The sequence below is a fragment of the Eucyclogobius newberryi genome, unplaced genomic scaffold (assembly GCF_026437365.1).
Source record: "Eucyclogobius newberryi isolate DKJ021-1_F unplaced genomic scaffold, fEucNew1.0.hap1 SCAF_14, whole genome shotgun sequence".
Taxonomy (NCBI): domain Eukaryota; kingdom Metazoa; phylum Chordata; class Actinopteri; order Gobiiformes; family Gobiidae; genus Eucyclogobius; species Eucyclogobius newberryi.
Genome location: NW_027315768.1, coordinates 7,967,067 through 7,983,424, shown reverse-complemented (window position 1 = coordinate 7,983,424; position 16,358 = coordinate 7,967,067). Strand labels below are relative to the sequence as shown.

General features: G+C 38.8%; 1 protein-coding gene across 2 annotated transcripts; it reads right to left on the bottom strand.

Annotated features, from left to right (window-relative positions):
• Window positions 1–495: 495 nt before the first annotated feature.
• desma (desmin a) lies at window positions 496–14,176 on the bottom strand. 2 transcript variants are annotated; one of them, XM_072444253.1, is made up of 12 exons: window positions 13,883–14,176; window positions 12,814–13,197; window positions 9,161–9,221; window positions 8,706–8,801; window positions 6,313–6,474; window positions 5,448–5,573; window positions 5,261–5,371; window positions 3,930–4,039; window positions 3,407–3,456; window positions 2,769–2,863; window positions 2,005–2,043; window positions 496–1,086 (listed from the first exon to the last, which is right to left on the bottom strand). In XM_072444253.1, exons 1-12 carry the CDS (start codon window positions 14,068–14,070, stop codon window positions 1,045–1,047), a joined length of 1,464 nt encoding a protein of 487 aa, XP_072300354.1. In that variant the 5' UTR covers window positions 14,071–14,176; the 3' UTR covers window positions 496–1,044. The 2 variants fall into 2 exon arrangements, with proteins under 2 accessions (XP_072300354.1, XP_072300355.1); XM_072444254.1 differs by lacking the exon at window positions 2,005–2,043.
• Between the last annotated feature and the right edge of the window lie 2,182 nt (window positions 14,177–16,358).

Below are 16,358 nucleotides of genomic sequence, written 5' to 3'. Positions count from 1 at the left end.
CACGTTTGTGTTCACTGATCGTCACATGTTTGTTTTCACTTATAGTCACATGTTTGTGTTTACTTTCTGGTCACATGTTTGTTTTCACTTATAGTCACATGTTTGTGTTCACCATGGTCACATGTTTGTGTTTACTTTCAGGTCACATGTTTGTGTTCACCATGGTCACATGTTTTTGTTCAATGCTGGTAAACAGTAAATTGTCGTTGATTGCGACAAAGATTAGACAATATCAGGCTTTATATAAATCGCAGCTCGTTTTTAGTCATTTGTCCCAAGATCAGTCATCTTTCGTCGCAGAAGACCAAAATTGTGCAGTGGACCCTCGGCTTCAGTGAGTGAATGGTGGTTGGGGGGCCAATGGTACAGATAGATGGCCTCTGTCAGTCAAGCCCACGGCAGATGTGGCTGCAAAAGTAGTAAACCATTCAGCCATGGCGTGGGTGAATGGCTGAATATTATCTTTATCAATGACTACACAGACACATTTAAACATACTATCAAATGTTTTTTATTTGGATTATGGCACAGTGATGCGGCACAGCACAGACTTTACGTTACATACAGACGATATGCTAGCAAGTTTCCTTCAGCGGACAGTGCCAATCTTCAACTCAAGACCCACAACATTCTGTTTACAGCCACTTAACAACAGCACACATTTTCTGCATTGCTTTTATTGCACCTGACATAAATAATAAACACAACCTTTTTTATTTTTCCATATTATTGCCTAACGATAAAAATAGACAAGTTTGATGAATTTTTTGGAATGCCCTGTGTTAAAACCTCATTACTGTGCCTGATTCTTAGCTTGTACATACTTGGATGCATTCTTATACATTTCTTATTCGCATGAGCTGAAATGACTTGGACTCCAGCCTAAACTATATAATCTTTATGTAGGGGGGATTATTCAGGCCTCTGTTCTCTCGCTTTCGTGCGGTAGTAGGATTTAAATGAACGTGGGCGGAATATGCATTTTTATTTGCTTTTTCGTGGACGTACTGCAGCTCTTTGACGTAGGTGGGCATCTTGGTTTGTTTACGCGATGTCCTGCTGGTGCTGTGTGGACTCGCTCACCACCTGAAAAAACAACAACAAAAAACATAGCGTTAATTTATGGAGAGTAAACAGTGGATATGGAAGTTGGACAATTGGAAAATTAGAAAATTGGAAGGGTGGACTGGCTTTTGTGTTTCAAAGTACAATATGCAAGTGTGTCGTCAAGTGAGCTGTCAGAAAAGACTGTGGTTTCATGTGAACCAAACCAAAGGATAAGTAACATTTAGAATGCAATAATGATAATAATAATAATAATAATAATAATAATAATACAATTAACGCCATAATGTGCCTAATATTCTCCCACCAGAAATAGTGCACATGATAAGATACAAATTAATTCAGTGAAGTATTAAGAGCATTGTCATAACTAGTCCACTGGTGAATACTGAAACGAGTGAGTTAGTTTGATGATACACAGGGCCGTTTCTAGATTTGTGAGGGCCGTTTGGGGACAACAAGGGCAACATTTTTAATACAAATTCAATATTTCTATGGAGTACAACAGTGAACGAGAAACTTATTTTCCCCATTAAAATTCCCAAAAATGTATTTAATCGTTTGAAAGCTTGATTGAGTCCATATGTAATTCATAAAAATGTTTTATTTAAAATCTCTGAAACACAAAATAATACCTATATAAACAAAGACATTCTGCAGTTTTTTAATCATTTCAGATTGGAAATATAAAAGCAAAAATGCATTCACAATCTGTAGCTAAAGATTTTGTGATATTTTTGTTACTCAAATATTTAATCAACCAAATAAATGTGACATTCCTCATATGGAGCTGCATATTTAGCCGTGGGGCCTCCTAGTGGTTGGTGAGGCCCAGAGCATACACTTGTTGGTAGAAACGGCCCTGCAGATCCACTACATTAGTTCTTTTTCCACTGGTTTCATGTTGTGCCTTTAGTCCTTCAGTGATAATGGACTTACAGCGTGGGCATTAGAACCCTGGCTCACAGAGAACTTCATCTGATGGACACAACATATGGACATGATGTGAAACGCTGTCTACACAGTCTGCATTGAAGGTCTGGTCCTGGTCTGGGTTCAGTCTGATCCTGGTCTGGGCCCGGTTTGGTTCTGGTCTGGTTCTGGTCTAGTTCTTTTTCTGGTACAGCCCTAGTCCTGGTTTGGTTCTGGTCTGGTTCTAGTCTGGTCCTGGTTTAATCCTTGTCTGGTTCTTGTTCTGGTCGAGGTTTTGTTTTTGTTTTTTCCTGATGTATAGACTTTGGTTTAGTTCTTATGTATAGCCTTTGGTTTAATCCAGATGTATAGCCTTTGGTTTAGTTCAGATGTATAGGCTTTGGTTTAGTCCAGATGTATAGACTTTGGTATAGTCCAGATGTATAGACTTTGGTTTAGTCCAGATGTATAGACTTTGGTATAGTCCTGATGTATAGACTTGGTTTAGTCCAGATGTATAGACTTTGGTTTAGTCCAGATGTATAGACTTTGGTTTAGTCCAGATGTATAGACTTTGGTATAGTCCTGATGTATAGACTTGGTTTAGTCCAGATGTATAGACTTTGGTTTAGTTCAGATGTATAGACTTTGGTTTGGTCCAGATGTATAGACTTTGGTTTAGTCCTGATGTATAGACTTGGTTTGGTCCTGATGTATAGACTTTGGTTTGGTCCTGATGTATAGACTTGGTTTGGTCCTGTTCTGTTCTGGTCCAGGTTTAGTCCACACACCTCTCCGTCGCGGGTCTCGATGGTCTTGATGAGCACAGTCTTCTTGGAGTGGACCTCAGAGGCGCGCTGCTGCTTCCCGGACTCAGGGCTGGTCTCTGTGAACACAAACACATTACAAGTCAGGAAGTCACTTTACATTAGATTAGTTTGGTAATATTTACCTATTCAACAATCTAGTCATATTAATCAAGAGATAATCAGGATATAACACATTCTATGTAGAGAAATAAGACGGGATTAACTTGCCCATAAACTAAATATGTCGCACACAAAGCAGTACATACACAGTACACAAGCATTATGAATTATATAGATATATATAAACAGTGCAACTACATTAAACTGCTCCCTCTTGCATAATCAGCTGGAGAGTGGATTTCTCTGGTTTATGTGGATGCACATGAAAACAACATCTATATATCAGCCTATAATTGCCCCTGTCTGAACAAATGCACCTGAAGCAGCACCACAGCTCTGCCCTGTGGTGAAAACATTTCACTGCAGGACTTGACAGCTGCCACATACAATCAGGAGTTATATTTAGAAATTTAGACAAGCACTAGTATTAATAAACATCTAAATAGAGTGGTGTTCATTGTGTGCTTGTGTGTGTTACGTGTAAAAGCTTTGTGTCTTACCTCTGAAGTTGAGAGAGTAGGCAGACTGCATGGGCATTGTGGTTGTGATCCTATAACAAACGACACAATACATTAATGTATCTAACAAATGTTTTCAGGTGATAAAGACGCAAGCTTTGAAATTTACAGGTTTATTTTAGTTTTTACTCACCACAAACATTATCATTATCATTATTTGTTTATGAAATATAAAATAATATATTTTTATTGTATCATTGCAGCGTAGACACATGATTCATTGGGTTGAAAGTAATAAAGTACAGAAATAAAAGTACTGTACTGTATCTGTACTTAACTCATCTGTACTTAAGTTAAGAGTTTCTAAGCAAAAAGAAAGTGAAAAACTGCCCTGACAAAGATGCGTTGACTGTTACGGACTTTTAAATTATTTCCCGGAATACAGAGTGCTTTAAAGTACTTTACACATATTTTTATTCCTCTTCTCAATATTTCTTGGCCTCATCCGCGAGCGCTCTTCTCTTGCAGATCCCTAGAAGCGCTCACAGTTGTGTTTTGCGTGTACCTGGTCTCCTCCCCTTCCAGCAGCTTCCTGTAGGTGGCGATCTCAATGTCCAGAGCCATCTTCACGTTCAGCAGGTCCTGGTACTCCCTCAGGTGACGGGCCATGTCGTCCTGGAACAAGAGCAGGTACGTGTACATTCTCTTTCAATAAAGTGCAACAGTGGCTTAAAGTATCCATGGGTTACAGAAAGTACAAAATAGCACCGTTGCCACACCAATGTTCAGTTTCAAGCAAATAATTTGATCTTTTGAATGGTGAAAAGTCCTCATAAAGTCACCTATAACAGGAAGCTGAAAGCCGTGAAAAGACAGACGCTAAATGAAGAAGCGAAATACAATATCTGCCTGGAGCTACTTTTGATCCTGATCATATTACCCTCGCTTTCTCCTGCCCACTTGTGATTCATTTTTCTTGGACTAACCTTGGACTGAAGCCACTTTTCATGACTCCATTTATAACGTTATATAAGAGTATAAAAGAGTTGCTTCCACCATAGCTACAGTATAACAAAATCACTTCCGTCTATAGTTACACATACTAGACAATAAATAACATATCTTAGCGACATATTATACAAACTCAACTGGAATGAGCTTTTAACGTTATTCTAACAGTGTTTCCTCATTATTAGTTTACTGAGTTGTATTTTGATTCCTGCATGTTTGAGTTAATCCTGTATTGTTCTGCAACTAAGGCTCGAGCTCAGAAAATTCATGTTTTCACCTATCCCTGCCCACATCCCTGTACTTAGTTGTGATTATTTGAAACATTAAGACTCCAAGTGACACATGTAGAGTTTTAAAATTCAGTACAACAAGTAAATACATGGGGATTGTGAAAATAGAAGATGCTACGAAACCAAATGTCTTCTACAAATTGTTTGAAATGGTACATCCAAATGGGAGTCAAATATTCAGACTTTGAGTTAGTGCTGCACGATATTAAAAATAAATGTAATTATGAGTGCAATCAGAATGCATAGAAAGTAGGATTGAGTACACATGTTCAGGAGCATTAACATTTGAGAGAAGACAGGAATATAAACCATGAACTAATTCAAATATTCCATGTAGTTCCGTGGTTCTCCTCCAGGTGTTTTTTCACAGAAGGAGGGTCTAAGGACAGGGACGCTCTGAGACGGTGTCTATTTGCTTATTTCTTGTGAACGTCGGTTAATCTGCTTGTGTCTTATTGACTTTTGACTGTTTCTTAGTTCATTTTAGAAAGTTAGAAACAATTTCGTTCAACCCTGCGAGAAAACTGCTCTTGTCATTTTGGGCTCTACAAAAAAAAAAACTCGAGTACAGTATCCCATTTCAATCAACCCGTACCTTCATCTTAGTGATGTCCTCCTCCAGGCGGCTGATGGTGTCCTGGTAGCTGCCCGCCTCACGACCCATGCGCTCCTCCATCTCCCTCATCTGACGCAGCAGGGACTCGTTCTGCACAAGAGGAAAACAACATGTCTGGGGGGCTCTGTGAATTTTGTCTTTAGCGTGACGTCTTGTGTTTACTCACGGTGCCCTTGAGAGAGTCGATCTCGCAGGTGTAGGACTGGATCTGGTGCCTGTACTCCATGTTCTCCTGCTTGGACTGGCGCAGGGAGTCGTTGTTCTTGTTCACAGCCTGGTTCAGGTCAGTCACCTGCAGCGACAGCAGACATTTAGAATCACAGGTTTGTATAAGGGCTGTGTGTACATTTACAAGTAAGGCCCAGCTTCAGCCCACGGTACTTGGAATGGTGGAAGGACAATAAAGGTAAATATTGTGGGATTACTTATGTAGCAGGTTAGACCGTGTGGGCAATAGTCAAATTAAAGTTGACTGACTCCACTTTTGTCTAAACTGTATCTAAAGCGGTCGGTGTAATCCCTCATTCGTCCAGGCGTGTTCCATAGTAGAAAAAGCTTCAGTTGTAGTCATCTGGACTCAGTTAGAAAAAATAGACGTTTCGACTCTCATCCAAGAGTCATTGACAATGACTCTTGGATGAGAGTCGAAACGTCTATTTTTTTCTAACTGAGTCCAGATGACTACAACTGAAGCTTTTTCTACTATGTATCTAAAGCTGTATAAGAAAAGGTCAAAGGTCAACATCTTTCAACTTCCATCTGAAAGTTGTTTTCAGTCTGATGAAAATGGTCAGGTCAGAGAAGCTCATCTTTACCCTGCCTTCAGACTGAAAATGACTTTTGGATGGAAGTCGGAATGTCTTGACGGGGTGACAGTCAAACCAGTCTGTGACCGTCCAGAGTGAGAAAAGATTGGACAGCCCTGAACTAGCACAGAACAACATGAATAAACATAATAGTAAAGGATGTACGTAAGTCCTCAGGCTCATACTGCAGACCTACTGTATGTTAGTCCCGGGGTTAGACTGTACCTTGGACTTGTACCAGTCCTCAGCCTCGGCGATGTTCTTGGCGGCGATGGATTCGTACTGCACTCGGATGTCCCTGAGAGCGGCGGTCAGGTCGGGTTTGGACATGTCCATCTGCACCTGGATCTGAGTCTCCTGCATCTGGCCCTGCAGCTCGCGGATCTCCTACAGGGGCACAACATGACACAATATTGTAAATCCACTCCAAATGCAAACGGGATCCAAGCACCATGTGTTATGTTCATCTGTGCAACCTAAAGGTGCACTAAGATACGCCACGAGCTTGTCTCTATGGAGATGATATCACTTTCCCCAAAATATTTTAAAATATGACTGATTTTTACCGTCTTAAAATATTATGGGAAAGAAAAAGAAGAATAACTGGTTTAAAACTGTTTGCAGCAGTTTCAACTTATTCCACACTTTCTTAACATCTCAATTATTCCCTGGGATGAGTTTGGCTTATTACATGAAAAGAAATCAGGTATAGCCCCTGATTTTTGTGTGGGGGGGTCAAATCTAGGGATGCAACTAATATTAGAAGTTCAAATCAACAACTATTTCTATATTTATATTGAGACATTGTTATAAAGCGACTTTACAAATTATCAAAATACTACGATTATATTTATAGTTGATTAATCATTGCACAGATCTGACCTATAACTTAGCCTTAATGCCATACTGTGGAGCATTAACATCTCTCCATGGCTACCAACATCCAGAAAAGTTACATAATGCATATTTTTTGAAGAATATAACTTTTGTATACAAGTTGTTTGCATGTTTATACTTGTGAGACCAATCAAGTGTGACAAGAGCAATAGTAAATGTAGATATAATCAGAAATGAACAATAATATAATCTCAGTAAAGTGTACATTTCCCAATCTGTTGTAAATGTAGGTTGTTCAGCGTCTCTTATACATTTGATTAATTTGACTCTTTATTCTCCACTCCCCCTGGTGTTAACCCCTCAAACTACATCTCTGACCATTTTAACACGCACCCAGTAGATATTTGGGTGGTGGCTAGTCCCTGGCCTGGTATGCCTCCAGGTCTGCAGCTGTCTCTCGGCCTTGTGCTCACTGGTTAAAAATACTCTGCATCTGCTTACACGCCCTGCGGATGACAGCCCTCTTCAGCCAATCAGAGCACACATAGCTCCGAGGTCAAGGGTCGACCTCCAGCGAAAGGCATGTGTCCCCATCAATAACTCCACATTTTATTAAATGCTTTGATCTACAGCAAACATTTAGCTGCCCTTAACCCATCTTAAAATACATGAATCGCATTTTATTAAGTGACAAAGTTGGGAAAAAAGTGTGAAACTATGTGCTAATGTACCATATGACGTGCTAATAATACGGACTATATTATTATCAGATTATATTTTCTATACTATAGACTAAAAAGTAAATGTATGGGACATTAGGACAGCAGAATTTATTTATTTAAGGACATAGCATTTACATTGGATGAACCAGATGCAATGTTTTAAGTGTATGTAGAAGAAGTAGTAGTGTAGCAGAATATGCTAATTTTCAACACCTGTCCATTGGGCCAATTTAGAGTTGCCAATTTACCTAACACATGCATGTGTTTGGACGGTGGGAGGAAGCCGGAGAACCCGGAGAGAACCCACGGCATTGGGAATTGAACCCATGATCTCCTTCTTGGGAGGCAAGAGTGCTAACCGCCTTTGCCACCGTGCATCCCAATGTATCAAAAAGTATCGATAATCACAATAATTGATTTCTTAACAAACTAAATATATCGTAACAGCACCAAGGACCTTTATCTGACAGAAATGGACTGCTTTAAATGAAAATGTTAAAAAGGTTGAATATATGGATGTTTTGTTTTCATGTTAGGGCCCAAATTAGCCTTCATTTGTCTTGTTTTTGTTCAGTTTTTATTTTGACACAGTTAAGTTAAGGCAGGCATTTTTTCAAATAACTGAAATGATAGCGTAAAAAGTAGGTTCAAATATCGCCACAATATCGATATCACAGTACTTGTTGCATATCATACTGTTGTCCAATATTGTGCAGCCAAAATCCCCATGTATTAGGTACATCCTTAATAATTAATAATAGCTTTGTCTTTTGTTTTTGTAGGAAACAAACAATGAGGAAATTGGAGGTAATAGGTTGTTATGTCAATGCTACAATTTTGGGTTGAAAAAATAAAAGTACATTGAAATACTTTGTAACATTTATATTTGACCAACTTTAGGTTCAAATAATTAAAATGTGTAAAATATCCAATGTTAAAATAGTTTTTCTTGGGATTTGTCTAATACCAAATAACTTTTAATTAAAGAACAGTTGCTATTCCATTTCAGTATTGTTAGAGTTACAGTAACGTGATAGTTGTCCCATGGTTTGAGCCTACCTCCTCGTGGATCTTCTTGAGGAATGCGATCTCCTCATGCAGACTCTCAATGCGCCTCTCCAGGTCCAGTCTGGCCAGAGTGGCACTGTCCACATCCTGCAAGAGGGAAAAGGTTAGCTCAACGTAAACCTGAGAATCCAAGGGTGCAAAGGACCAAAAATATATATATATGAATAAATAAATATATATAAAATTGTGCAAAAACAAATAATATATGTAAATACAGCATTTTTTTCCATTTCTAATATTCAGTAGATCTTGAGTATTTACTGAAATATGACAAAAATAAATTGGTATATATTTGTGACATTCCACAAGTGACTAGAGCTAATATATAATATAAGCTTACATTTAATATAGCCCTACAATATACTATAATAAATATCCAAATTGGCACTTATTTCAAACCCGTGATATATATTGCATCTTTATACATTATTAGAGTGTGTACATACAGCTCTGAAGGCAGACAGGTTATTCTCAGCTTCTTCTTTCTGATGGATCTCCTCCTGCAGTCTGCAAATAGAGGAAATAAATGTTTTTTTATGGAGAAATAATTAGAAAAAGTTTCAAAGGTAGTCATGCCTCATAGCTCTTAACATGTGATCCTCACACTATTTTGGTTTATCTAGCTCCCTTACAGCTCTTAATTCACTAGCCTAGAATGTGATCAGTCTAATCTTCTGATGGGAGTCATTCTGTCTCAACTTCAAAATCAGTGACCAGACTACATTTGAAATATTTTCAACAAATTCAGGGTAGACGGACAAATACTATGCATTTTTGTATTGTTATCAGCCTTTAAATGCTGTTGAGTACCTTTAGTTTGGCATCTCATGTTTTAGGAAAAAAAATACATATATATGTAAGACATTTTTTAAATTTGCATCTCCACTTGCATTTAACTAAGTTTCAGCCATTTACAGGCTGCAGATGGAATTACACACATTTTAAGACAAATACAAATACAAATTTCCTGATTTTAGCACATTTCAAGCTGGCCTCTCACTTCCTGGTCTCAGCACACAGTTGTATTGATCATGATTAGACAGGAGAAGTTCACAGAATGAGTCTGGAGATGATTTATGGACTTACAAAACAACAGAGAAGATTCTCAGAGTCACATCACAGATCGAGAAAATGTCAGTTATTGAGGAGATTCAGAATTTGTCTATCCAACCAGGATTTATCAACTACTGTGAATGAAGCTAAATGCTACCTCAGGTATGTTTTCGATGAAGGAAAAATGTTAGACAAGCGACAAGTTGGCCACTGTCCAGGGTGTACCCCGCCTAAGGCCCGAAGTCACTGGGATAGGCTCCAGTCACCCGCAACCCCAAAAAAGGGAACAAGCGGTAGAAAATGGATGGATGGATGGAAAAATGTTAGAACAGAACCACCCTGTATAAGGTGTATTAGGTGTTTAGTGCCCTCCACCGAATTTACTGTGGAGTGAACCATATTAAAGGGGACATATGCTTTTCCAGGTACGTAGAATTGAACTATAACATCATGCCACATTTTGTTCAATGTAAACCGCAATATTTATCTATTACAGCTTAGTAATAGTAACAGGTCCATTCAATTCCTGTTCAAAACTGCAGAACTGATAAGCCTTCACTCTTCAGAGTGACGTTTCACTATAACAAGCAGCGATTGTCATTTACATGTTTTTGTCTACAGTTTGTCTACAAGTGTCTACATTACAGTTTAGAACTCTACATGGGTCACTCATGAGTCTTTTCAAATAATCACAACTAAGTACAGGGATGTGGGCAGGGATAGGGGGTAGGTGAAAACGGACATTTTCTGACTAATGATGAGGAAGAACAGTTGTTTGGTTAAAAGCGCATTTACGGTCATTTTGGACCAATATCATGAATGCAGTACTTAAATCCTTGTGAAGAGTTCAGTGTAACAAATTTGAGTATGTTGTCTGTTCGGGAGACAAAAGCACCAAGCTCCAGTTGAGTCTGTTTACTATGTGACCCTCAAAGATTATAAACTGGACCCATTCTTCAGTTATCACAGCTCTGACAGCTCTGTGCGCAGACTGGTTGCCCTTTAACTTTTCCATTTACTTTAAACCTGAGCGTGAGTGGTGCAGCTGCTGCCGAAAGTCACATTCTGACAGCACCAAAGCCTTAACACCATTCAAATGTCTGCCCTTGCTTTTAATGTGCCCACTGCTGGCATCATCTCAATGGACTAAGGATAACATTTTGAATTGTGAAGTTAACAGTGATCACAAGCCATTATTATTTTTGAGCAGATTGTTATCTTTCTCGGTTAAAAAAACATATACAACCAAGAAGAAATTTTATGTCAGAACATTTGTTGTGGCGATCCTTTTTTTAAGTCCACTATATAACTATGTAACTTGCTTGTCTCCACTGAAATGTTAATGTGACTAGGGGTGCTCAATTGCATCAGATTTGTCTTTTTTAACAAACTCATAAGTAAAATATAGAAATAGGAAAGTAATTGGGATAAAATATGCCTGTATGCATACACAATCATGCAACAAATGCAAATGATTTCATATCCCAAATATTTTTTTTTTATTATTATTTATTTGGTGACCTTTAATATAACTTAAGATAAATGAGTGGACCTTGCTTTGGCAAATATTGGCCACAGCAGCAATATCCATGCAATATTGCATATCAGCCCTAATCACAAGCAACTAAAATTACCCTCTAGAGAAAATATATACCTTAGACACTGTAGATTATTAAACAAATAGTTTTGCTCTAGGTTTTGAGGTGCAAAACAAGTGAACATATTCTGAATCTGAACAGAAGCAAATTGAATAAAAGGATAATTGAATTCTACCTGTGACCTTGAATGTCTGTAATCAGCTGTTGCTCTAATACCTGGCTTCCACATGAGATGATAGTACAGATGGTCAGGGATCAAGAAAGGGGAAGACATTTGCTTGTGGCCTCTATAAAACCTATCGATTTCATTTTAACATGGCTAATTCTGATTAGTCAACCAAGCCCTATTTGTGAGCGTTATATTAGCAACAAAGCTGCATTTGCTTCCCTGGCTCATCGCGAACATTTGCTCTCATTCCGTGCGTGTGTGCCACAGCTGTTTGAGTGGAGTATTTTGAGCTGGCAGCAGGTGCTCTGGCTGCTTTTCACAACCATTTCAACATGTCGGATATGAAAGAGACTGTCGATACCAGGATATGCTTTGACAAGCTGAAGTTGAATGTCTCCATTTGTCCTATTTAAAAGCAGTGTATCAGACTGGAGCTGTGATGTGAGTCCTCAGTGCACAAGGCAGACACTTGGACACAAATAGACATTTGGTAACACTCCCACTTGTCTGTGTGTGACTAATGTGCTCTGTCTCGTCCTCTCAGATAGCGCTGAGGGCCGAGGGTTGTGGTGAGATCCACAAATAAAAGGATTCCACTCAACAATAGGGCCATAGCTCCATATTTATGCAACTGTTGATGACTCATAGTTGGCCTTTAGGTGGATACAGACAGAGACAACAAAATATATCCCTCTTGTTTAGGTATTGTGAAGCTGATTTACGAAAAAGGATTTGAAGTGTTGGCCATGTAGTTTTTCAACTTAAATCATAAGTAGGTAAATTACATAGTTAACGGTAACAGCATCTTAAACACATATTCTGTATTATTTGCATTGTTATTGGCCTTTAGAAAATGCTCTTTGGTACTTTTGCTTTGGCATCTCATGCTTTAGAACTTAAAATATTGCCCATCTACAGAAAACAGACTTCATGTTCTTACAGTTGCACTCCCTATACTGTGATGTGGTGTTAGCATGCCATCTACAGGAAGCAGAGGGAATTCCCAATAAAAAAGCTAAGGTTTTCAGACATACAAGAGATGCAATGAATGAGAACATCAGAAAAGCTCAAAATGAGTGTGATGAGTGTGATTGGAAACTGAGTGTTTTTGTGAGGCTCAGATAAGGAGCAGAGAAGACGACCTTGTAAACAGGATTAATGAAACAAGTGTGAATGAAGTTAAATACAACTCCAGGTATGTTTCAATATGTGTGGGCAGTTTTACAATAGTTGTATTTTAAATAATGGTTAATGTGTCAAGGTTGTCCACTAAACCCACCTGAGTTTGAGCTTCTGCAGGTCATCAGCCAGGTTGTCCCTGTCCACCTCCACTCTGGCTCTCTGATTGGCCAATGCTTCAATCTGCCTCCTCAGCTCCCTCATCTCCTCCTCGTACATGTCGGCCACGCGCCCGGGCCCCTCCCTGACCCTCAGCTTCTCCACTTCGGCGGTCAGGGCGGCGTTCTGCTGCTCCAGGAAGCGCACTTTCTCAATGTAGCTGGCGAATCTGTCATTGAGGTGTTGCAGCTCGGCCTTCTCGTTGGTCCTAGTGTTGAGGAAGTCCTGGTTCATGGCGTCGGCCAGGTTGAAATCCAACTTCTCCCCAGAATAGGTCCTGAGGGCGCTGGAGGAGCCGATGCCAGCGCCGGCACCAGAGGACATTCTGCCGAAACAATATCAAGTTAGTTCCATGCTTGAAAACAAATCTTCTTTAAGTTTGTAAATATTGACAAAAAATTACATATATAGACAATAATGCTAACCTTCAGAAATAGCAGTACCAAGAACAAAGTCTATAATCCCTGTAAGTTGGCTTTAACATTAAGATGTTTAATTAATTAAGGTTAGAAAAACAAAAGTATGTGAGTGTAAACCTGCACAAAAAAAAAAAAAAAAAAAAAAAAATTACATTACGTTTGTCTAAGTCTAAAAATTTAAGAAATATCTATTTTTATATATTCTATATATTCCCAACAAAGACCACATGTTTATGGTCTGACTGGAAAGTACCTGCACCAAAACAGAGGCAAACCCACTCCCAAAGTATGACCCTACAGTGAGAAAAGCTCCCAATGTTTTAGTTCTATTGTTTACAAATGTAATTTAGAATGCTTATTTATTGTGTATTTTACCAAATTAACAATATGAGATGTTCACACATGGAATGGAAGAAACATTTTTCTGAATGTATTCAAGATATATATTTTTTATATTCTTCTAAGAATCTATGATTCTCAATTCAAGACATTTTAACAATTTTGCGTTGAGTATTTTTTATTATGTTATTATTTTCAAAGGTTATGTAAAGTTGAGACCAACACTATTCATATATTTGTTTAAAGTTGTACCTGTAGCTAGAGAAGGACGGGGAGCCGACGGTCTTGACCTCATACACCCTGGAGGAGTGGCTGGAGCTGCGGCCTCCTCCCAGAGACGAGAACATGGATGAGGACATGGGAGAGGCGCCCACGCCGGAGCCAAATGTGCGGCGGTAAGATGAGGCGCTCTGGGCAGAGGCAGAGTACGACTTGCTCATGGTTGCGGTGGCCGGTGTGGAAGGCTTGGTCTGGATATTTCGCTGGAGGTGCTGCTGAGACCCGAGTGGGCACTTGGGATAAGGGTAGTGGTGGACAGCGCCTCAAAGGACAGCTATTTGTAGACACACCACACCCACTGCAGCCCCAGCCCAAAGGGGTGGTCCTGTCCCAGAGAAGGGTGGGGGGTGGCTTGCTTTCACCCCACTTTAGATGGGAGCTGTGACTCAAGGCCATGAACTAACTGTGTCACTTTTACAGAAAGGATCACTTTAGAGTTCAGTCAAAGCTGCTGCTCATTTACCAAGACCAGACATGTTAACTTTGGATGTCATTCCTCAGGATAAACATGTTTTTAAATTGGAAATCAATAAAACATGCTTTTAAATATTTACTACAATGAAAAAATCTGTGTTTGACAATCAATCACATTTACCACAAGGCTTGCTGCCCCAATTCCATAATTGGATGTATTAAAAACTACAAATTAGAAGAATAGCAAAGAAAGAAAGAAAAATGTGACAAGACTTTAATTTAAAAATAATTTAAATAACTTGCTAAAATATTAAGGAGATTAATTTATTAGTTAAATCTTCCTTTAACACAGCAGTGCCTAAAGTGGGGCCCATGGGCCAAACATGGCCCTCCTGGGGGTCTATTTTGGACAAAAAGTGTGGTGACATTTGCAAGGAATATCCATTTTCATTTTGTGCTGTAAAGACAGTCAACAGTTGCCAAGGAGACCAAACAATTTCCAAGTCATCCCATAAAATAAAAAGAAACAACCAATTCAATTTTAAACTAAAGACTATCTACTAATAATCTTTTTTTTTCAATAGATTACTAATTTAACTTGTTTATTTCATAATTCTAATTCTCACAATTAGCATTAGCATTAGCTTTAGTGTTGACCCACAAACACCTCCATTTCTCAACACAGAAATGTCCATTGGGACAGAAGTGAATACTTTGTAAAGTCTTTAACTTAGCGCAACAGCATATGTGATCTTTAAATATTGCAAAATCAACTTTTAGAAGCTTTAAACCATATCATAGTTATTCCCCCTTGTCATTAGACCACTTGAAGTTGTATTTAGCTGCATGCACATAGAGTCATCTTTATTCCACTGCGGACAGGACGACATTGCTTCGTCAGCCCAGGTCATCATCACTCCCTGCGACTTATAATTTACTTACTTTGTTCAGAAATTTTATTTTCCTAAAGGATTCCAGACATTGAATTCAGCAGCGTTGTTTAGCCCTTTTGGCACAAATGAAAAAAATGCTTCTGTTCGCTCTCGTGAACTGCAGCTCTCAAAAGCCGACATATCAAATCAGCGCCGTGGCTTTCAACCTGGAAGAAAACTGACGTATTGTTTTAAACTTGTTGTTTTAGATCAATATTGCTATTTAAGATGTCAAAAATACAAAATAGAAAGTAATGATCCATGAGCGTCGTAAATTAGAATTATATAGAAGACAAAAGCACAATATATCTTCTTTAAGAATTTAATAGTAGCGTGACTCAGCAAAAAACCCATGGAGACACAGGACAGGAAGTAGTAGTGATGCTAACACTGAGCTAGCATGACACCGTTTAATTATATAAACATAAATATAAACTTTTTAATGTGACACAAAGTTAGTTTTTGCTCTCAGATGTCCTCCTGCCTGTGCTCCCCTCAGGACACTGCCACTTCTGCTCTGATTACCAAAATGTATGGACTCAATAAATGCTCAGGTCCAAAGTTAAATAATAATGAAGACTGCTTTCGTAAACTTCTGGAAAACATACATTTGATTTGCTGCGTTTACAACAGGTGGCCCTTTGACCCGGCCCCCCCATGGAGTCTGGGCTCCCTGTGTGGTAATGACCTCACACTCTATTTCACTGGGGCACTTTTACAAGCATTTATGGAAACTGATGAATATTCAAACAATAGCAATTCTGACTCAAAAGCCTCCTCCTTTCTGCTGTTGTCCCAGAGAAATTGAAACATCACAATTTAAACTACATTTGAAACTTTTCTACCAAATATTTATAACAAATCTAAACTACAGCCACAGCAGATTGTGAACAGAAAAGACTACATAGGGCAATGTGGTTCTCATATAATTATAAATAAGTGTAATCTTTGATATTTGTTACTTGACCATAGAGCAATTTGGATTTGATGTGGACTTTCCCTTCTGTGTCTTCTGAGCGTCTTCAGAATGCATGTTCAGCTCAGGCCTTTGCTCAATACGTGCCCCCACACACACACCTCTCCTCCACACGGCCTAGGCCCCC

Excerpts from the sequence above, each read along its gene's own strand:
- desma (XM_072444253.1), bottom strand. The coding sequence starts at position 14,070 with ATGAGCAAGTCGTACTCTGCCTCTGCCCAGAGCGCCTCATCTTACCGC. Across the intron at positions 8,802-9,160 it reads ACCTGTCTGCCTTCAGAGCT|GATGTGGACAGTGCCACTCT; the intron begins GTATGTACACAC and ends TCCCTCTTGCAG. Across the intron at positions 3,457-3,929 it reads CTGGAAGGGGAGGAGACCAG|GATCACAACCACAATGCCCA; the intron begins GTACACGCAAAA and ends CGTTTGTTATAG.